We start from the raw sequence: 22,253 nt of genomic DNA on the forward strand, positions 1-22,253 counted from the left end.
CGGATCACCCGCCCGATGGCCTGGTTCACAGCCCTGGATGCCTGCTGCCGGTACCAGTCGTGCCCGGAGAGGAACTGCAGGGCCAGGGCGGGGGGCTGCCTCAGCCATGGGGGCTTGAGCACCACCTGCCCACCCTCAGCCGCACAGCCTCTCACCTGGTCCCGGGCCCCATTCTGGCCCTTCATCTCATCCAGGAACTGCATCTTGAGGACAACCCGGGGGTCCATGCGGGGCGGGTATGGGAGGCCCGTGACGATCACTCCACGGCCATTCGCATCCGCGAAGTCCAGCCCCTCGCTGGCCTGGGAGGCAGTGGGCACTCTTTTCCCCCATCTGCCTCCACTCAAGCCCAGGACCTCCCCTAAGGGCCCACCCGTGCCTGGGCCCTCACAGCCCCACGCCCCCCAAGGATGGGCAGGGTGGGAGAGACGTCCAACTTCGAACCAGGCTGTACCTGGGGTCCACCGCTCCCAGAATCCCACAACCAACTTCTTATTCTCAGGACCTCCTCCGGCCCACCTGCCCACTGCCCACGCGTGGGCCCCAATGCCCAGCCTAGGACCCGAGGGCTGGCCCCTACAGGACCAGCAGGGCCACACCCTCCTGTGTCTGCTGGACATGGGGCCTGAGGGAGGTGACCAGCCTCTCCTGCCCATGGTGCGGCCTCCAGGTCATGAGCCCTAAGCCCCCCTCAGGCACAGGTTCCAGGCGGGGATAAGCAGCCAGATGTGTGGGACCCGGACCTCAGAGGCCTCACCTTCCCCCGGCACACAGCCAGGAAGGTGGCCCCACTGGACCCGGGGGCGGCAACTCTCGTGTAGAAAGCCTCCATCACCTGGAAGGGAGGCTGTTCAAGACCCCAGAAATCACCCTGCAAGACGAAACACCGTCCGAGGCAGGAGGCAGGCCAGCAGAGCTGCAGCAGCATCTTTGTGGCACATGGGCTCCCAGGCTGACCCGGAGCCAGCACCCAGTGCCTGCTTGCCGTGCCCAGAAAACCCAGGGGCCCCGGGGCTGGGGTGCGGGCGCAGACCTGCTGCCATCGTCCCCAAGCCCAAACGTCCTAAAAGGCCAGCAGGATCTTGGCCACACACACTCCGGGGCTGGCCTGAGCCCAGGGCAGCCCGCAGGGCAGGGGGAGGGAGCCCCGGTGACCCAGACCTCCGAGAAGCCTCCTTTGGTCCTCGGCTCCACAAACAGGGGCTTCAGGGCCTCCAGCTTCCTGGCAAAGTCGCGGGCCTATGGGAGGAGGCAGAGAGGGAATGCCCGTCACGCCTTCTCAAAGACACGCGGCCCAGCCCTGTCAGACCCTTGGCTGTTTGGGGCTCCCTCCCGCCCCCAGAAGACACTGGAAGGAGGGACTCACCCGCCAGAACTCCAAGCTTTTCTCCATGACGGGGTAGGAAGGGAAGAAGACCAGGAGCCCGTGCGGGACCACACGGGCGATGTTGCCTGCAAGCACCGTGGCCGGCTCAGCAGCAGAGGACTCCTCCAGCCCCAGGAAGACCAGGCAGGACAGGGAGTGGAGCGGGGGCGGGCAACCTCGCAACAGGGCAGGGGCCCAGGAATGGACAGCATGGGCACTCACCCAGTGCCTTCCCCAGGGACGACAAGCACTCGTCAGAGAACCTGCAAGGAACCGGGGGCGGGCGGCTGTTGCCATGAGGGGCCTAGCACTCAGCCACTCGGCCACCCGCCTCACCCGCCAGGCCCCCTACCGTTTGTCAAAGGCGGAGCTCAGCTGGGCTCCGTCAGGGCCTTTAGGGACAATCCCCACCCAGATCTGGTGCTTGTCGATGACATGTGGGTTCTCCAGGCAGACTGGGAAAGGGCTGGAGGGAGGCAGGGGGTGGCCCCTGTGAGATCCTGAACCCCCAGCACCCCGGCAGCCCAGGGCGGGGGGGCTGGCTTCGGGACCTGCCCCGGGGGGGGGGCCAAGGGTCAGCCCTTACATCTGCATCTCCAGGGTGAAGGAGGACACGGGGGCCAGTGTGCCGCTGGTGAGGATGAGGGTACGGACGCCCTGGTGGACCAGCTCACGCATGCTGTGGCCGGGGCTGAAGCACCAGTAGCTCAGCACCTTCCCTGCGGGGGGCGGGAGCACGTGTGTGAGGCCCAAGCCGCCTGCCCAGCAGCCATCGTGTGTCCCCCAAGGCGGTGCTGGGCCCTGGGGCCCAGGTGCACAAGTCTTCCCCGGGGGGCCTGCCTGCCCTCCCTCCCTCGGGGGTCCCAGGAGCAGGAAGCAGACCAGAGAAGCCCGCCAGCATCCTGGCGCCGGGGGAGGGGGACGCTGAAGTCACTTCCAGAGAGGTCAGCCTACCCCAACCCTAGATGTCCTTGTGGCTCAGTGAGGAGCTGGCCTCCCCGTGCCTGTACTCCGGGTGGGACTGCAGAAGAGGGAGGGGCACAGGCCCACAGCCCCTGGAGGCAGGAAGCCAGGGGCGACATCCTACACACGTCCTGCCCAGCCAGGGAGGATGCCAGAGCACGGCCTGCAGGCAGACACGCCAGCCCTCCCATGTGCTCCCAGTGGCTCCGGAAACAGGAGATGGAATAGCACAAGCGGATGCTCAAACTGTGACTCTCGGGTCAAGACCACGTCACAGGTCAGCAGGGACACTTCCCAGAAAAGAGCAAACCACTTTCTGGGACCAGAGAAGCCTTTTCCAACTTCCGGGATGGGACCCGCCCCTCAGTGGGGAGGATGGAAGCGCGGCTCTGAGTCCACAGTGTCCTGGGCCAGCCCTGCACCAGCAAGGACAGGAGTGACCATGGAGGACACTGGGGAGCCAGGAGACCGGTCTCGGGGCGCTCTGGTTTCTCTGTCCAGCGGGGGTCTGAGGGCCAACCCCTGTGGAAACTCCAGGCAGGCCCCGGGCCGCCGGGCCCTCGGAGGTCTCTCACTTTGACAGCTCTGACTCTTAGAGGGCAGGTGGGGAATCACCTGGAGAAGGCTGGACCGACAGGCGGCCGGGAGCCCATAGCTGGATGGGGCACCGCCCCAGGGGGAGCATGTCCCAGCCACCCGAGATGCCGTACCTTGCTTTCTGGCCGCCGCGGCGTTCCAGGCATCTGACCGCTGAGCTGTCCTCCGGTGACCAGCATCAGGGTGGATGTGTACCTGGAGAGGTGGAATGGATAGGTGTCCTAGGCCCCACTCGGGAGCCCCCATCCTGGAGGCAGCCCCACCTTGTGAGACCGCGGCCTGGGAGCTCCCCATCCAGGAAGCAGACCCACCTTGTAGGACTGACACCCCGGCCCCACCATGGCACTGGGGCCACCTTCAGCAGGGTCCACGCTAAACACGATCTGAACAGCAGAGATGAGGGAAAAAGTCAGCAGGACACTTAGAGGCTGCCACTCCTGCTGAGTCCCTCCCACACAGGACAGACGGACACTCAGGACACAGCCACCACCTGCCCCTGCTTCCAAGCCAACAGTGTCCCTGGGGCAGGACCCCAGGCTAAGGAGCCGGAGCTGCCTGTCCCCTCCCCTCAGGGGCCCCGCGCACTAGAGACACAGCCGCCCTGCAGGCCCCTCCTCGGCAGCCAGTCCAAGGCTGTCACGGGGACCGGGTCCAGGTCAGCAGCCCGCCCTCTCCGCTCTCCCCTAGGGCTGGCTCAGGGGATAGGGGAAAGGAACCCCGTTTACATGCAGAAGTAACAGGATGAAATTAATCCCCAAGGACAATAAGCAGAATTGTACTCTTAGCCGATGCAACGAGCCAAGAAAAAGCCACAAGAGGGACAAACACGGGGGCAGAAGACACAACACACTAGCCGTTACAAACAACTGGCCCGTCTACTTAGAAAACCCAGAAAACCAGACGACAAACTTTTAGAACTGAAAACTTAGTAAGGTAGCTTCACGCAAGACCAACAAATAAAAGTCAACACTTTTCTTGTGCACAAGCACCAGGGAGTTAAAAAGACCCCTTTCACGACAGCGACAAAAAGTACGTGACACCGGCGATAAAGCAAGAGACAGACGCCACTTGCTCCGGAACAGTCTGGGAGGTCGCCCTGGAGAACAGAGCCCCGGCTCTCCCCACAATAACCCGAAAGTCCAAGGCATCCCGGCCAAAGCCCAAGAGGCTCCTCACAGAAAGGGAACACTCTGACTCTGACACTCGGCTGGTAGAAACAAGGCCAAGACACGTTCAAAAGGGACGGCGTGTTCCACAGCCCCGTGTCTTCATGTCACTCCCAGGCGCCTTCTGCTGGGTTAGAGGCCGAGGATGAGGCCACGACTTCTACCCGGTGTCCATGAAAACAGAGAAGACCGGCACCACCAGCACCCATGGGCAGGAGCCCCACCCACCAAATCTTCCTACAAACAGGAAAGGCCTTGGAAGCCCGGATCACCAGCCTGTTCTCAGCAAGCTCCTGCCAGGCCCAGGGGACGCGGGCGCATGGCCGGGAGGAGCAGCGGGCACCCCGTGGCCCTGCGCATGAGGGCCCAGAAGCACGGCCTGCAGGTGCAGTGCAGCCTGTGAGGGGTAAGTTCTAAGGGCGAGAGGAGCTTCGAGAACCACTTTCCTCGTCCAGACGGCAAAACACCGGGCCTCGCGATTCACTGAAGTGTCCGCCTGCAAGGGTGGAACCACACACACTGGACCTGATCCCGGAGCGAAGGCCACACCGCCTGGTGAGGCCACTCCGGGGCCATGGCTTCCTCTGCAAACCCCTGCATCGTGGCCCCAGAGCGGCCCTCACACCTCGAGGGATGGCCAGGAGTTGCAGACAGCGGTGTGGCTGCCCTGTGTCCGAGTGCCAGACACGGGTGGGCGGCGGGTAGGAGGTGGCAGGCACGGGTGCAGCTGTAGCCCTGGGGGAGCCCGCTGCAGCCCCCTCCCCGGCTTGGGCTCTGCTGCCTGCCCACGGCCGGCTCTGCACTCCACCCTGGGGGCTCCATCCCATCTGTGAGGCAGGGATGGGACTGGAAGAGCAGCCGGGCTCACGGAGAAGGAACATTCTAGCGTGGCATCCTGCAGGCCCGGGCTCTGCCCCCCTCCTCCCATCACTTCCGGCCGGGGCAGCGAGCGTCCCAGGCCTCTGCCCCCCGGGCGGTGACCCACCAGTACTGCTGGGTCTCCAGGGAGTCCCAAGCCCCAGCTGTGGCGCCCCGGCCCTGCCCTGGAGGCCCTGTCCCTTCCAGGCGGGCCCTCCCTCCGTGGCGCCCTCTGCCTGTCCTCCCGCCCTCCTCAAGGGTCCCTGCAGCTGAACAGGCCAGCAGGGCAGGGCACCCTCGCTTCCGGGCCTGCACGGCCCCTCCTCTCCCCGACGCCGTTTATGGAGCGGGTTCCTCCCTGCTCTGGAGGAACCCAGAGGAACTGGGTTCTGGAGGAACTCTCTGGAACCCAAACACCACTAACCCCATTGGTTTGGAATTTCCCTTGGCAGCTGCTCTAAGTAGCCCCTGGCGGGTGACTCAGCTTCCTCTGCTGCCCAAGCTGCCTACGGGCCATACTCGCTCACCAGCCTGTCATGTCCCCTCCAGCTGGAGGAAGTGTGACCCAGCAGGTGCTCACCCCACATCCCATCATGATGAGCACCTGTGGGTGCGGCCAGGGGCCCCAGGGATGCCGCCCTGCACAGGCCGACCGCAGGCCTGGCGGGCAGTGTGGAAGGTGTCGTGTAGCCGTGGAAGCACCGTGAGGGGTGGGGAGAGACAAGGAGCGGGCGACAGAGTGATGCGCTGCAGGGCAGGTCACCCAGGGCCTCGAGCCCACTGAGCCTGTCTGCAGCCAGGCGCACCCCACTGTAACCCCGTGCAGCGTGGGCAGCCACGCACGTGCCACACGGGGCCTCGGGTACCCCGGTTTCCCCAAGGACCAACAGCCGCCGAGGGGCCTCTGCAGAAAGGCCCAGCGAGGTGCAGGAGGGGCTGGAGTGCCTGGAACCATCAGACTGGCCCTCAGCGGCCAGCTGGGCAGCCACGCAGCCAAAGGAAGGAAGGCCCTGGCCTGTCCACTTGAGCTGAGGAAGCGGCTCAGCTGGGCCCGAGGAGGACAGCTGGACACGGGACGGCACGTCAGGGGCAGGAAGTGGTCACATCCAGGGGCCCTGAGGCGTGTGACAGCCCCCCTGGTCGCCTGGCCTGGGGAAAGTGGGGTCTGCATGTGGCAGAGGAGGGGCTCAGTGAGCCCTGGAGGCTGCCCCTACCCCCAAGCGGATCCCAAAGCCCAGATTGAGGCCGGCCTGGCTCAGAGGACCTGCAGACCACCCACTGACTCCAAACACCAGCCCCAGGCCCCACCTAATGGGCGTCGACGGGACACACTCACCCCTCGTCTCAACACCCTCTGGGCGAGGCTGGCCCAGCAACGCAACAGGGGCTGGGGGACAGAGTCCACGCCCCCGACTCCGGTACGGGCTTCTGCATTAACTTTCCCCTGAAAAGCTGTGTCAGCAAGAAACTGGAGAACAGGGGGCAGCTGGCTGGGCAGGAGCTGCTGGGCCTGTCTGAAAACTGGAGGGACCTGCCAGACTTTCACCCTAAGCGGCCCCACTCCCCGCCTGGCCCCGCCCTCAAGGCCTGCGGCGGGTGCTCGGGGCGAGAGGAAACCAGCCCTGCAGTGCGGACTTGAAGCATGTGCTGGGGGAGCCTTGTCCTTCCCCACGTCTTGAATCTACCGCAGCTCTGCAGAAGGAAGCCCCACCAGCTTCCACCAGGAAAGGAAAGGAGGCACCACATCCTCGTGGCGGCGGTCCCCACCTGGATGATGTCTGCCAGCTTCTGCAGCCCTGCCGTGTTGGTGAACAGCCCCGCACCTGTAGGGGCAGTGGGTGCTGATCATCCACTGGGCTCTCTCCAGCTGGGGCGTGCCCTCAGAGGGCAGCTCACCCTGTCTTCCCAGTGGGTCTCCCGCGGGTCAGTGGGACAAGCGCAGCTCTGCAGCCAGATAAGGCTGGGGCTGCCCAGAGCCCAGGAGCCTGGCAAGGCTGGGCGCCTCCGGTGAGACCAGAGGGCTCCGTGGCACAGCCTCTGGGAAGAGGGCCCATGGAAGCCCTCTGGGCAGAAACAGAGCGCAGGAGGTTTGGGGGAGAGGATGGTGGGGCCCACAGCTCACTGCCCCACCCATGCTCCTCACTGCTCTTTCCTAAAAGGGGCTAAACAGGGAAGACCGCTCTTTATAGGACACACGCCACCAAACATGCTAAGATCTCAACATCCGAATCAGAAAGGCAGCTCTATGGGCCAAATTCCTGTCAGTCTGCGCCCTTGAGTAAGGAGTCAGCCACAGGGCACACGGTGGCCGGGGACTCACGTCCTGCCAGGTGTTGGATGATCTGGTCCAGGGAGTCAAGGATGCAGCCCTTGGTGTGAAATGTGATCTGGGCTTCGGCAAACAGCTCAAAGATGTAGCTACGAGGAAAGAGGCAGCTCAGGCCTGGCAGGAGATGAGGCTGCACTTTGGGAACCTAACAGCCAAAAGCATTTTAAGTTTCCTTCACCCAGAAACAAGCTCTGGGCCTCTGGGGAGGCCCAAACCTGGAGGTGAAAGGCCTCTCCCCTCAGGAGCCTCACTGGGGAGGACAGTGGCCTGCAGGAGACCAGCGTACCCAGAACAAGGCCTGGGCTCGGGGCTCGGGCTCCGCATGGGGGCCAGGAGGAGGTCATCAGGGCCTCCCTGAGGTGGTGGCTATGGGCAGGGCACTCAAAGGGCAGTTCTGGAGAGTCGGGAGGGAGGGTGGGCAGTGGAAGCTGCAGAGGAAGCCCTGTGGGTGTGGGAGCCGGGGAGGCGTCAGGGCCATTTGGGAAGCAACCGGGCCCTGTGAGGGCCTGAGCAGAGCGGAGCAGATGGGGCTCAGGGACAAGGCAGGCGGCCCAGCGCTCCAGAACATTCCCTGCCTCGAAAGACCTGGACCTGGGTCCCAGCGCAGCTGGCAGTGGTGCACCGAGGAGAGTAACACCTGCCCCAGGCCACCATCCCATGGGGAACAAACCCTGCGGCTCGGAGGCCTGTGGGACGTTCAGAACGTTCCAGGTGACTTTTCGTCCTAACAGAAGGTGGCACGGAGGCAGGCGCCTCGTTCTAAAAGGCAACTGCAGTGCAGACAGAGGTGAACCAGAGGAGAGGGTGGCGGTGCCGACACTCTCAATGACCAAACCCTCCCGGACCTCCAAGACGGAAAGACTCTCTGGATTTTGACCCAGAGACATTCCAGGCCACATGGAGTGGAACGCTGCAGGGACAGAGCCCAGCACAGCCGCCTGCTAGGTCCCTCACCTCCCAGGCTTGGTGACACCGCCGTCACCTCCAGGCAGCTCCACGGCGTCAATGGCCCCCTCCAGACGAAGCAGGATCGCTGTGGGGTTAGGGGCTCTCAGGGCGGGGCTGTGGGGGGCAGTCCACGGCAGGCGGGGGGAGGGGGCACTTACTCTTCAGCTTCGCGAGGTCCTCCAGCTCCAAGTTCAGCCCTGGGCAAAGGAAAGCGCAAATGCACAAGTCTGCATCCTTCTAATTCCACCACCCTGTCCTAAGGAGCCAGGATGCTGGTGTGGAGGGCAAGACACTGACAGAAGAGGCTCTGAAACCCACACGGCTGGAACTTGACCTGGAAGCAGCAGCCTGAACTGAGGGGGGCGGTCACCTTCAGAGAGACCCTGTGGCTATGCACGTGGACGTGGTTCTGAGCTGCGTTTTCCTGGTGACCAATGGGCTCCGTTTTCCACGTGCACACTGGCCATCTGTGTGCCTCTCAAGAAGTGTCTATTCATATCTTTTGCCCATTTTTCAATTTGGTTGGGTTGTCTTTTTGTTGAGTCATTAAAAGGTTTCCTCCCTATTTTAGATACAAATCCTTTATCAGATATGTTATTTGCAAAAAATTCTTCCTGTTCTGTGGGATGTGTTTGCTTTCTTGATGGTGGCCTCTGACGCACAAACGATTTTGATTTTGTTAAGTCCTGTTTATCTATTTTTTCTCTGGGTGCTTGTGCTGTTGGTGTTACTTCTAAGAAGCTGCTGCCTGACGCAGGGTCATGGAGATAGACACCTGGGTGAATAACCCCACTCCTTAGGTGTGGGCTGTGCAGAGTGACCTCCGTCCAAAGAGAACAGTGTGGAAAGGAGGGGAACGAGTAACTTGGAGCTCCTGACAAAGCCGATTTCAGCTGGCAATCAAGGTCATAAGTCATGCAGCGTTAACTGCAGGGACCTGGATGCGATACACTGAGGCGGGCCCTGGGCACCTGAGCCCTTCCTCCCCAAATCCCACACCCCTGTACGTCCAGGGGAGAAACATCACACAGATCCAAACCCCAATGAAGGGGCATTCTACACAACGTCAGAGCAGTCCTCCTCCAAACCACCAAGGGAGGTCTGAGAAACTGTCCTGGACAAAGGCAAAGGAGGGCTTCCCTGGTGGTGCAGTGGTTGAGAGTCCGCCTGCTAATGCGGGGGCCACGGGTTCAAGCCCTGGTCTGGGAGGATCCCACATGCCGCGGAGCAACTGGGCCCGTGAGCCACAACTACTGAGCCTGCGTGTCTGGAGCCTGTGCTCTGCAACAAGAGAGGCCGCGACAGTGAGAGGCCCGCACACCACGATGAAGAGTGGCCCCCGCTTGCCACAACTAGAGAAAGCCCTCGCACAGAAACGAAGACCCAACACAGCAAAAATAAATAAATAATCTCCTACTCCTGACACCTTCTTTAAAAAAAAAAAAAAGAATCCACCTGCTAGGACTTCCCTGGTGGTGCAGCGGTTAAGAATCCACCTGCCAATGCAGCGGGCTTTACTCTGTGTCTTAGCGTGTGTTAAGCCCTGGGTTCGAGCCCTGGTCTGGGGTTCGAGCCCTGGTCTGGGAAGATCCCACATGCCGCGGAGCAACTAAGCCCGTGTGCCAGAACTACTGAGCCCACGTGCCACAACTACTGCAGCCCGTGCGCCTAGAGCCCGTGCTCCACAAGAGAAGCCACTGCAATGAGAAGCCCGAGTACCGCAATGAAGAGTAGCCCACTCGCCACAACTAGAGGAAAGCCCACGTGCAACGGAAACCCGACACAGCCAAAAATACAGTCCACTCGCCACAACTAGAGGAAAGCCCACGTGCAACGGAAACCCGACACAGCCAAAAATAAGTAAATAAGATCAACATAAACGGCAAAAAATGGAGTACGAAATGAAATATAAACATTACAAATGAGCTTAAAATGAGTAATATGACCACAGTGAAGCGGAAAGAAACCACCCAAGGAGCCTCTGAATGAGCGTTTCCACTCTGTGGTCGCAGACCAACGACGGAAAGGACGTGAACAAACATTAAACCTAGTGAGTAGATGTTCATTTATCGTGGGTGGGCTGGCAATTCTCAAACAACTGTCTGTGGGTTCTAGGATCAAACAAATTAAGTACGATACTGAGAAAAAAATGAAAGCTCGTTTCCTCACAAAAGGCGTTACAAACGTGGAAAGGGAGGAAAGAAGAATAACTGCGTGGTTCTGGACTAAAACTGGGGCGGGGGAGAGCGTGAACTCACAATTCTACGCACACGGGCGTGGGGGTGAGTGCCTAAGCACATGGACTCACACGCTGACACGGATGCGGAGGTTAGTGTAAGACCTCACGCAGAACACAGGAGGATAAGAAGACCCATCATTCTGCAAACATCGTGGAAATCCTGACTTCAGGGACGACTCATTAATGGATACCACAGGCGACTTCAGAATCACAAGTGGAAAAGCAGTGACCGCACGGCAGAAACACCCGGCAGCCGCCACGTAACCAGACTGAAGTTAACGCCACCAACATCACCTGCGAGACGACGCAAGTCCGCGGTATTGCCACCGAAATGCAAACCCTGAATCCAACCACGAGAACACAGCGGACAAATCCAAACTGTAGGACAGTCGACGAAGTAACTAGCCTTTCTCTTCACAGGCCCGGAGACCACGGCACCGGGCAGAGGGGTGGCTGTGTTTCGGGCCTTACCGAGGACAGCTGGGAAAATTCTAATGCGGCTGCCGATTAGACGAGAGTGCAGTACGGATGCTGGTTTTATGATCGGATCGTCAAAGAGAATGTCCTTGTTCTCAGGAAACACACGCTAAGACACAGAGTAAAGGTGTCAGGCCGGCAACCGCCCTGAAGGAGGCAGAGAAACAGGGAAGCTGTCCACTCAGTGGGGGGCTGGTCAAATGGGGCAGAGCATCAGCCGCGGGGTCTGGGGAAGGCACGCAGCAGCTGTAGCAAGTTATCTGTGAGCTGGCGAGAAAACAGAAAATGACGGTGTCGGAACAGGATATAAGACATGAAACGGGGACTTCACTGGTGGCACAGTGGTTAAGAATCCGCCTGCCAACACAGGGGACATGGGTTCGAGGCCTGGTCCGGGAAGATCTCACATGCTGCGGAGCAACTAAGCCAGTGCGCCACAACTACTGAGCCTGTGCTTTGAGCCTGCGTGCCACAACGACTGAAGTTCGCGTGCCTAGAGCCCGTGCTCTGAAACAAGAGAAGCCACTGCAATGAGAAGCCAGCGCACCGCAACGAAGAGTAGCCCCCGCTAGACACAACTAGAGAAAGCCCGCGTGTATCAACGAAGACCCAACGCAGCCAAAAATAAATAAATAATTAAAAAAAAAAAAGACATGAAACAACAACACGAGCCAGGTTTTCTAAAGCTCAGAAATGAAGCAACAGAACTCAGAGACAGCTAGGAGAAAAAAACACTTGAGAAATAAAGATTAAATTAGAAGAACACAAAAGTAGATCCATGCCACATCATCTTAAAAGAAACAGATGGGGAAAGGGGGGAATTTTTATAAGTCAAAGAAAAATAGAGACAAAAGGATCTGAGAGAGTAACAGGTTCTGAACTCAGGTGGAAGAGACACGACATGATCCCTGGAGTAGAAACCGAAGCCAAGGCCGGGCCGTGAGCACTGCCGTGCGGGACAACATCCCCCCAGGTAAGAGGAGACTTGGAACTACAGGCTGAAAGAGGTCATCAGACGTCGATCCGGAAAATCAACACTGAGACAAACTGCAGCAAAATTACTGGGCTTTCAAAAGAAAAAAAAGTCCTAAAACAACATCCAACTTTAAAAGTAAAAGACAATTTTAAAACAGCAAGGTTTACGATGCACGTGACTGCCAATCAGAAAATCCATTCCTAGATACATCCCTGGAGAAACGCTGACCTATTTACTCACGTACATGCATTCGGGGTCGAAAGCAGCTGACTCAGAAATTCCCATCGCAGGTAAAGACGGTGAAGCAAGGACCATGCATCCACGAGGACACCTAAGCAGCAGAGCACAGCAGGCCAAGGGACCTGGCCCAAGACCTGCCCAGGACGGCCGCAGGGCCAACCTATTTCCGTGGTGCTGCTACTGCCGCTACTGTCTTCCTATGGATACACGACTTGCCTTTTTCCTTCTTTCTCTCACAAATATACAGTGTAGTTTCCCAGAGGCTGATACTGGTCCCCACACATGTCCGCGTTCTAATCCCTGGAACCCATGAATAGGTCAGCTTCGCAGCAAAAGGGACCTGCAGATGCAATGAAGTTGAGGACCTCGAGATGGGGCAATAATCCTGGATTATTTGGGGTGGCCCAAAATGGAACAGCAGGGTCCTTACAGAATCAGAGGAGACCGAAGAAGCAGAGGTCGGAGACGTGGGGCCACAAGCCAAACAACGTGGCACCTCTAGAAGCTGTAAAAGACCAGGAAACGGATCCCCGTCTGCAGACTCCAGAAGGAAGAGCACTGCTGGCCCATCCTGGGCTTCTGGGCACCATAAAGTAATACGTTTGAGTTGCTTTAAGCTAAGTCTGGAAATTTCTTTTAGCAGCACTAGGAAATGAATACAGCCATGGTGTGTAGTATCACGTCAGCCCAAAACAGGAAGAGTTACAAGATCCAATTACCTTGTATTAAGCCAGATATTAAAGAGATCTGCAAAACTGAAATAATGCCACTCTTCTAATTTTTAAAATATAGTTATTTTTCCAAAAAAGTATTATTTATGTTAACATGTCATGGATTGAACTGTGTCCTCCAGAAAGCTATGTTCAAATCCTAAACCCTGACCCTTGTGAATGTGACCTTATTTGCAGATATGGTCAGTTAGGATGAGGTCCTAAAGGACTGGGTTGGGCCCTCAACCAGTGACAGGCATCCCTATGAGAGAGGACACCATGTGAAGATGGGAGTGAGACTGGAGTGAGGCGTCTACAAGCCCAGGTCTGCCAGTAGCTGCCAGAGCTGGGACAGAGAGGCCTGGAGCACATGCCCCAGGAACTCACAGAAGGAGCCACCCCGGCTGACACCCAACACGTGGACGTCTAGCCCCAGAACTGAGAGGATAAACTTCTGTTGTTGAAGCCTCCCAGCTTGTGGTACTTTGTTAAGGCAGCCCTAGGAAACTGACACGTAAGAGTTTGTTATTTAGTTTTTACTTCTAATACACTAATTATCCATAGATGTAACTCACATAAACAAAGCTCAGTACATTTCAAGAACGTAAAGTTTGGGCTTCCCTGGTGGCGCAGTGGTTGAGAGTCCACCTGCTGATGCAGGGGACACGGGTTCGTGCCCCAGTCCAGGAGGATCCCACATGCCGCGGAGCGGCTGGGCCCGTGAGCCATGGCCACTGAGCCTGCGCGTCCGGAGCCTGTGCTCCGCAGCGGGAGAGGCCACAGCAGTGAGAGGCCCGCGTACCGCGAAGAAAAAAAAAAAAAAAGAACGTAAAGTTTAAGACATAAAGGGTCCTGAGGCCAACACGTTTGAGAACTTCTGTGCTAAACACACAAAGCCGTTTACAAACCTTCTCTCCCCCAACACAGCCTGTGAGCGCGTCAAAGAAGGCCTGGAGACCCTCGCAGAGGGGGCCGAAGCAGGTGGCCTGGCGGGAGAAGGGGCCTCTGCGCCCTCTGGAGTCTGTCCATGTGTGTGACTGTAAAGGGACCGGGAAGCTGAGGCTGTTCACGCCCCGCCCCTCACTCGCGTGAAGGACACGACGGGACGTGGGTGACGTCCAAAGGGCCGGGCGCAAATGCTACGATCCTGCAGCAACTCGACAGTAGGAACGCTTGCTACAAAGTGGTCTGGCGAGCAAAAGGTGGATTCCTAACACTAACAAAGGCCACGCAGAATGTCTGGACAAACCAACCGCGTCCACCAAGTATTTCTACACACACTGCAATCACTGCCGCAAAAGGAAAACGCGGGGTGTGAGTCGCTGAGCGCCGTTCCTGTGGACGATGCTCGCGGGTCCTTACAAAACGTCATTACAGCTGACACCCTCGGTTTTCACTTCCTTGCAGTAGAGGCAAGTTCACACCCCTGGGGAAACGGTGAAAAGGACTTGAGAGAGTGCTGACAGGCTGGGCGGTACCCACCTCCCCACCTCCGTCTGTGAGGCCAAGACTCTCACAGAGGCTGGCGCTGCCCCTGAGGCAGACCTGAAAGAAGGGCCCTGGGCAGGCTGGCCCCTCGTCTGGTCTGCGGTCCCTGCCCGCGAGCGCACCTGAGCTGGCCGAGTCCGCGCTGAACTCCGGGTGGAGCTCGGCCTGCCGCGCCACCTTGGCCTGCTCCTCCAGCACCTGGTCTATCACGTCCAGTCCCGAAGCCACGTCGTGGGGCGTCAGGTCGAAGGACGCGGCCTCCTCACACATCTTCTCCTGTGAGCCCGAGCACACCCGTCACGGGGCTCGATGAGGCAGAGGTGACGGGGGGCAGAGGGAGGGGAAGCAAGAGGCCCCTTGTGTTCTCAAGGCCGGGTCTCAAACTGGCCCAGAGATGGATGTCTGACCCAGACAGTGTTTGAAAACAATTTTACTTGACCTGCCTACATTTTATAGTTAGAAAAGTTCCCGTTAAACTCTAGCTTCTAGCTTCTCTCAAAAGCCGAATCTGGCCCATGGGCCCACCGTCCCCATGCCAACAACTGCCTGGAACCCAGTGGGGCTGAGGATGCCAGGCTCTTGTGGACCCCTCCAGGCTCCCCAGGTGGCCTTCCTCCAGTGCTCTGGTCAAGGTCCACGACTCCTGGAGACACGGTCCTTGGGCCCTGACACAGGCCACAGGACAGGAGGGGCAGGGCGAGCAGGCAGCAGGGAGGCAGCCACCAGGGACAAAAGGGAAGAGAAGGAATGAGATGGCAGGAAGGGTCTGGGGGTCTTGCGTGCAAATGGCAAGCACAGGTCGGCAGCCCACTTTGCCCAGTTTTGCTTGGTCCTGATGGTGGGACGCGGGGGTCTGGACAGAAAGGCCCAGCTGTCGTGCACAAGAAAGTGGGCTGGAGGAAGGGGGTGTCGGGAAGGCCACCCAGACACTCACCACGTTGTGAGCTTCGTCAAAGACCACGACTGTCCCCTTCAGGTCGATGCCATACGCACGGCGGCTCTACAGCAAGAGAGGAAGACGCCAGGCTGAGGTTGATGCTCCCAGGCGGTCTCGCGGGGTCCAGCTGGAGAGAGGGACACGGACCCCGGCCGCGTGGGGTCCCCTCACTCCTACCAGGCCACACACTCCCGGAGCTCAGAACGAGTCACAGCCTCGGGCCGGTGAGGGGCTGGTCCCTCGGTGCCAGCCTGTGGCTCCAAGCGCTGGCTCCGAGCGAAGGTCTGATCCCAGCACGGGCTCTGCCGGCCCCTCCTGAGCCTGGGACGTGCCCTGCCATCAGGCATCGTCAGCTACGCAGGCCGAGGCCTTACCTTGGCATCCAACAGGTAGTTGTAGGGCATGAAGATGATGTCGGCCTGCTGCTTTAGGTTCCGAGACAGGTAGTAGGGGCACACTCTGGAGGGAGAAGAGGTGCTGGGGCACAGTGCAGGCTGGGAGGGTCCCCCGGGGCGCGAGAGAGCCATGGCCTGGGGCAGCGGGAAGGCTTGCCGGCCACCCCTCACACCATCAGTTTTCAACCGTGTGAGTGGGTCACTCATTTAAAAATCTACAAAAACAAAAAGACCAAGCCTGATCCTGGGCAGGTGGATGAGATGGTGAGAAGCAGGGCAGTCGGGCATGTGTCACCACGACTGGAGCCCTGAAGCTACAAGGTCGCAGCCAGCTTCAGAGAGGAGGGGCAGTGTCAGGTGGAGGACGAGCTGGATGCCCCAGGAACAAAGGCCCAGTGGGCGGGGGCAGGGGGCTGGGGGCTGGGAAGGACCGTCTCACTTCTTCCGATGCTTCAGGAGAGAAACGTGCCTGCCTGTGCGCATGGAGGGAGCCCAGCCCTGGCGGGTTACCTGTGCCTCGTCCCACTGCTGACCAGGTCCTCGATGTCCAGGACGCGGCTGGCCAGCTCCGGCTCCAGGCTCTTCTCTGGGGACATGGGCGGGCGTAAACACAGGCTCTCTGGTCCAGAGTACCCGGACCGCGGGAGGCACCCGGGATGGAATGGCTCCTGGCAACAGGCAGCCCCTGGGGAGGGCGCCAAGCCTAAAGCGAGTCCCAAGGGAGCCCTGCTCTGTGCCTTGGGCAGATGCAGGCCTGAGGCTGAACACCAAGAGGAGACCCCGGGGTGGGGTGGGGTGGGGGCCGGCCCTCAGCCTGTCACCACCAGACCCTCTCCAGGCCGGGGCGGCTCCCGTGAGCGCCGGGGTTCCTGCCCTGCAATCAGGCTTCAGTTTGGCAGCAAGTCCCTTCCTCTAGCTTCACCGCACTCCCCCAAGAACAAGCCCAGAGTCTCCCTCTTAAGGAAGCCAGGCTGCACTCGGCCAGCGGCAGAAACGATTTGCTGTCACTGCCTGTGCTGTCGGGGCGGGAGGCGCAGAGCCCACCTGAGGCCCTGCAGCCCTGGGGCCCCGCCCCTTCCTCAGGATGCAGCCCAGACAGGCCCCACTCCCTGCTGGCTGTGTGTCCCTGGGCGGGACGGGCCTCAAGGGACACAGGCCCCCCAGTTGGGCCCGTAGGAATCGGCCAGGGAAGTACTATAACCCAGCGACACCCAGGCCTGTCCCAGCAGATGGGAGCAAAGGTCTCCTCTAATAAGCACCCAGAGTCTCAGGGCAGCCCCATGTGGACACAGGTCCCCGGCTCCCAGTTCCACTGGGGCAGGTACCAGGCCCAGCCCTTAACAGCACAGACCAGAACACACAGGCCCTCAGCAGTGGCCGCCCCCAGGGTGCCCCCCCGCCCAGACAGCAGGCAGGGGAAGGAAGAAGAGCCATCCACTCAGCAGCACCACAGCAACAGACCAGCCAATCGGCACGCTCCGCAGCAGGCCGGTCCCACAGCTCAGTCACCCACCTGGGGCGAGGGGGGCTGGGGAGCGGGCAGTGGAGAGGAGGGAGGGGCCTGGCCGGGCCACACTGCTTGCTCCCTGCGGGACGCAGCCAGGCAGGGCTCCTGCTCTGCACGCCTCTCAGACCCCTCCTGGGGTCTCTGCCCACTCCTCTCCCCCTGCAAGGCCTGGGCACCTGCTGGAGACACCCCATCGCATCCCGTGCGTCAGCTGGTAAAGGAGGCTGAGACAGCCGGGGGGCACTGGCTTACGGTGAGTGGATGCCCTCGATGAACAGGCAGAAAGAGCACAGCAGAGCAGGGGCAGGGACTGGGGAGGGGACAGAGAGGCCGGAGCCAGCAGGCCAGCTGGGACAGCCCCTGCTCTGCCACACAGGGCCTGGGGCAGTGGGGAGGGGCCTGCAGCCAGGGGCCCAACACGCAGCAGCTCCAAGGGTGCCTCCACCATGGACGGGAAGCTCCCCCCAGCTCCCACCCGTCCCCTGGCCTCCTGGCCCCTCCCTCCTCAAGGATTCTCCAGGTGAGGTGAGGGGTGCTGCAGGTGAGGGACAGGACCCTGCAGGTGAGGGCTGGTCCAGCAGAGTGGGCAAGCTGGCCACTCCAAGCTGCTGTGGAAACGTGGCTGGAGCGGTTCACACCCTAACGGCTCTGGCCTGTGGCCAACAGGACACCTGGAACCCCCTTTGCCAGGGACAAGGACAGGGGAGGCAGCCACAGTGCAGCAAAGGGGGGACGGCTCTGTCGAGCATCACGGGCCTGACACCAGGGCCCGTGGGAAGGCAGGACTGAGGGCAGAAGGCCGAGCAGCAGGGGGACGAGGACAAGAGAGCAGCCTTCAGGCGACCCGACACCCACAGGCCTGACGCCGACGGGACAGCAGAGCTGGCGGCCAGCAGTCTCCAGCCCGGGGCCACGACAGCTGCCACAGGCCATCCTCAGCCTTACACTTCATTGCTGTCCTGAGGGTCCTTGGCGCCACCAGACCAAGGGACACCGCCAAAGGGAAGGCGGTGAGGAATGAGCCTGGGAGCCTGGGTCATCGCCCCAGAGGCCAAGCCGTGCAGCCCTACCCACAGCCGGCCCGCCAGAACCCAAGCCCGCATCAGGCAACCCCCCTCCCTCTCTCCAAGGGCGCTGGGACTCCCAGCTCAGGCCTCTGGGACCGTACTGCTGTCCTGACCCACTGCCTAGCACAGGCCTGGCCCGCTGGGCTCTCGCAACCCAAGTAGACGGTGGCCTGCGGGTCACCAATGTGAACTCTCTGGGGCCCGGCTCACTGCAGGGTCTGAGTCCCAACCCTGAGGCAGGAAACAGAGGGAACCCTGACCCCACAGAAGCGTGACCCTGCCCCCAGGCCACACAGCCCCGTCTGGAAAGGCCACACCACAGAGAAGCCTCTGCCGTCACCTCTGGCTCCAGAAGTCCTGACAGACACAAAGGGCAGCCACAGGCGGAAAAGCAGGAATTCGGAGGCAAGGGCACCAGTGCCGCCCCTCCACTCTGGGCCCCAAGAAAGTCAGTGACAGGAGACAAAGGGTCCCCTTCACAGGGCCCTGGGCACCTGCGGTCACACAACCACGCCGCACCTGGGCCGGCCGTTGTCACAAACACTGCGCTTTCCACTCTCGTCCGTTTCTGGATGAGGCTGGAGGAGTCACTAGGAGGACCCCAGGGGCTCGGGGCACGTCACACCCACCGAGTTACAGGCGGCAGTGACAGGATGCACCACAAAATCAGCAAAGGGAAAAACACGTGGAGGAGCTTCCAGTACCCCCTCCCTGGCTGACTCCCCCAGAACGAGCTGAGACCACGAGTGAAATGCTCTCCAGAGACCCAGCGCCCAGGGGGCACTGGGGGCTGCTCACGTGGGCACCCCTGACTGGCAGGCGCCCAATTTCCAGCCCTCCAGAAGGGAGCACGCACTCTGCACAAAGCATGCTGTTGGCACGGTTCAGGCCCTTCCTCGGCCCCACCGCGTGAGCTCCTCTGCACGCACGCCAATGCCGGTCATCAGGAGACAGAGCGCAGGCACCTCGACAGCCCAGAGCGGGGCACTGAGGGGCAGCAGCCAGCAGCCCAGGAGGCCGCTGAGCCCAGCCCTCAGAGGCGCCCACACTCCACTCCCCCTGCAGCGCGCTCTCCGTGGGCAGGAGGCACCACCTCGAGCCTTCTCACCTTCCACGTTGTTGTAGAAGTGACAGGAGCGACTTGCCACCTTCTTGCGGCACAAGTGGACCTGGGTGAACATGAGGTCTGGGCTCGTGTGACGGCCGAGCCCTGCCCCAGCCCCAGCCAGGCACCCCCTCCCAGCTCCACCCCCGCCAGCTCTTTACCCCTCCGTCCCCCAGGGGCAGCACCCACGCAGCAGCAGCAGACCCACCAAGGCCAGGCTGGGCGCCCCAGGAGCCCACCTGCATGTGGTTACTCTCCTGCTTCTTCACCTCGGGATGGATACACAGCTGCTCCCGGGAGCCCAGCACACACACTCGGGGCCTGGTGGAGGAGACGGTTGGGGGGGCCCAAGGATCAGAGGGCGGGGGCCCCAGTGCTGTCCAGCGGCAGGAGCCACGTGGGCTGCACCGGGAGCCCAGGGAAGCTTGGCTCACACGCCCGGGCAGCCAGAGGGAGTGGCTGGGGCGGAAATCCGCCCCAGGCTCGAGAGGGGAGAGGGGCTTTCACCGTGGCACGGGCCTGCTCTGAGTCAGCATCCAGGGCGAGGCCGAGAGACTGGGGCAGGCCTCAGGGAGACCTTGCCACCTGCATCCTCCCTCTCGTGGGAGGCCGGCGGGGAGGGGACACCAACTCTCCTGTAGCAGTGCTGGGGGCTCCAACACGGGGCAGGGCCTCCGCCGCACAGCTGCCCTGACCCACGCCCACAGCTGACACCCCGATGGCTGCGAGGAGCTCAGGGTATGAGCCTGAGGTCAGGGCGGCAGCCCCACAGCCAGAGCATGGCGCGACCCCAGGGTGGGGTCCAGGCAGAACACCCCCGTGACCCCAAGGCAGGGGTGGACGCCGCCTGACCCACCGGTAGGAGGTGTTCCGGAGCTCACTGATGACCTGAGTGAGCTGCGAGTGGGTCCTGGAGGCGTAAATGATCTTTGGGACGTCCGCGTAGCACGCTGCCCGGCACAAGGGAACAGGACAGGTCATGGTCCGCGTGTGCAGTTAACCCGGGCACTCAGCTAACTCGGCCCGGGGACAGCTAAGCATCGATGCCCAACACTCGCTACACGAAGGAGTGCAGTGGGTCTCTGCAGGGTCCTCATTTGGCCATAAGGTTCTGACCCTAGGTTTACAGCCAGGATGGCGAGAAATGACACGGCAGCTACGACCCCCCTTCCTTCCCCGCCTCCCAGCCCGGGACCAGGAAAGGGGCAAAAAGGGGCATCACCTGGGACATCTCCTTCCAGGGCAGCGTTCCCCCAGGACGCCAAGGCGCGGTCAAGGAAGAGCTCCCCTGACACCCTCTCGGCAATCTTGCGGGCAGAGACAGCGTCTCGGAGCTGCTCCCGCCAGGCCAGCGTGCTGCAGAGGAGACACAGCGTCTTCCCCGTGCCCGTGGGGCTCTCCAGAACGCCGTTCACTTTCTAAATGGGGTGGGGAACAGGGTCACGGGGGAGCAGGGGCAGGCTGTGCAGGCCACACAGCCCACCTGAGACAAGCCCTGCAGCCCCTGCCCCCACTCAGCGGGGGACGTAAAATGCCGCACGACCTCTCCACTCTCAAACCAAAAGCTGTAGACCAGACCAGGCCTCGTTAGCAAACAATTTACAGAGCATTACCCAAAATACCACGGTATTTTTCAGCCTAATATAAACAGGAAGATGACTAATTAGGTGTCAAGCCCCAGGATGGGAGTTTGACTCTGATTCTGGATCCAAGCAGTTACACCACCTGAACGGAACCCGACGGTCTACATAGCTCTCAGCCGGTAGCCTGAGTGGAAACTTGGGCCGACACAGCCATGTCTGCAAAGCTGCCCCCAGCTGCCGCAGGCATGGGAACATGGGCCCAGCTTCAGGCAGCCCTCAAGGGCTGGGGGCCTGGGCAGGGTACAAGAGGGCATGCCCAGAAACCCAGCAGAAAGCAAGCTGCAACCCGTGAGGTTTAACGACCTCCCCTAAGGAGGGCTGGGCACCACCTGTCCCTCTGTGTGGAAATACTTCCTCCAGACCCTCAGCTGGACGCCCTCATCGCTTGGCCTCACTCACATTCCACCTGCGCAGAGAGGCCCCCAAGGCGCTCTTAAGTCTATCACCTTATGTCTTTTCTTTACAGCACTCCTCACCGTCTAGAATTATCCTTTTTGTTTATTTGCTTAGCATCTCTCCTACCCCACCTAAAACATGAGCCCTATTTATGGCCGACTCCCACGTCCAGAAGGGTGGCTTCACCAGGAGGACCTGACCGGAGTAAATGGGACAGTACGTGTACACTGGGTCTTGCTGAGGCTCTACCCACTCTGACCCGTCCCCCGGGAACAAGCCCCTCCGTCTGCAGCCTCACCTTCTGCAGACACTCCAAGACCTTGCTCATGTACTCCTCTTGACATTTGTACGGCTGGAAAGGGAAATCCACTGTCACGCCATTCAGAGTTATCTTGGGCATACTGGCCTACTCTCTGTCTCGGGCGGACACAGAGGCTGGCTGAAACGCAGGCTGTGTGGGTCTGCGAGACAAACCCCTCTCCGAACATCTCAGGGTCTCAGCCGCTCCAGGTAAGTTATGCCAGCCTGTGCCGCTGGGACACGTTCTCCACGGGAGCCCCTATGGCAGAGACTGCAATGACAAAACTGTTCGTAGCGACCCTTTCCCCGAGCGCCAGGCCACTTCACCAGTGCCCTCAGGCAGTGCCTCCGCAAACAGGTCCGAAGGTGAGCCTGTGACATCCTGTCATAAGGAGCTCGGAGAGGTGTCGGCCCTGTCTTGTTCTCCCGCCCCAGGCAGCTCCACCGTGCTCCGGGAGAGGCGACAGGGCAGGGGCCAGATGCAGCTCCACGTGCTCCACCCGCAATAACACTGCACTGACCTCCGCCACAGCTTGAGGGGCCACA

At 60.6% G+C, this 22,253-nt stretch overlaps 1 protein-coding gene across 1 annotated transcript in view; it reads right to left on the reverse strand.

Moving 5' to 3' along the window:
- Positions 1-22,253, reverse strand: part of RTEL1 (regulator of telomere elongation helicase 1) — a 28,587-nt gene that overhangs the window by 5,769 nt on the left and 565 nt on the right. The window contains exons 2-24 of the mRNA XM_024750278.1: positions 21,706-21,966; positions 20,591-20,786; positions 20,225-20,318; positions 19,608-19,689; positions 19,372-19,432; positions 16,200-16,275; positions 15,669-15,753; positions 15,292-15,357; positions 14,480-14,633; positions 8,386-8,424; positions 8,234-8,312; positions 7,271-7,368; positions 6,718-6,773; positions 3,238-3,309; positions 3,040-3,121; positions 1,953-2,085; positions 1,719-1,832; positions 1,589-1,629; positions 1,367-1,452; positions 1,162-1,239; positions 758-835; positions 156-302; positions 1-74 (exon numbers count right to left, since the gene is read on the reverse strand). The exon at positions 1-74 is cut by the window's left edge and continues 14 nt beyond it. Of these exons, the coding sequence (XP_024606046.1) occupies positions 1-74; positions 156-302; positions 758-835; positions 1,162-1,239; positions 1,367-1,452; positions 1,589-1,629; positions 1,719-1,832; positions 1,953-2,085; positions 3,040-3,121; positions 3,238-3,309; positions 6,718-6,773; positions 7,271-7,368; positions 8,234-8,312; positions 8,386-8,424; positions 14,480-14,633; positions 15,292-15,357; positions 15,669-15,753; positions 16,200-16,275; positions 19,372-19,432; positions 19,608-19,689; positions 20,225-20,318; positions 20,591-20,786; positions 21,706-21,807 (2,093 nt within the window). The 5' untranslated portion in view covers positions 21,808-21,966. The remainder of the gene's footprint in view (positions 75-155; positions 303-757; positions 836-1,161; positions 1,240-1,366; positions 1,453-1,588; positions 1,630-1,718; positions 1,833-1,952; positions 2,086-3,039; positions 3,122-3,237; positions 3,310-6,717; positions 6,774-7,270; positions 7,369-8,233; positions 8,313-8,385; positions 8,425-14,479; positions 14,634-15,291; positions 15,358-15,668; positions 15,754-16,199; positions 16,276-19,371; positions 19,433-19,607; positions 19,690-20,224; positions 20,319-20,590; positions 20,787-21,705; positions 21,967-22,253) is intronic.

The sequence above is a fragment of the Neophocaena asiaeorientalis genome, unplaced genomic scaffold (assembly GCF_003031525.2).
Source record: "Neophocaena asiaeorientalis asiaeorientalis breed wild unplaced genomic scaffold, Neophocaena_asiaeorientalis_V1.1 scaffold606, whole genome shotgun sequence".
Lineage (NCBI taxonomy): Eukaryota > Metazoa > Chordata > Mammalia > Artiodactyla > Phocoenidae > Neophocaena > Neophocaena asiaeorientalis.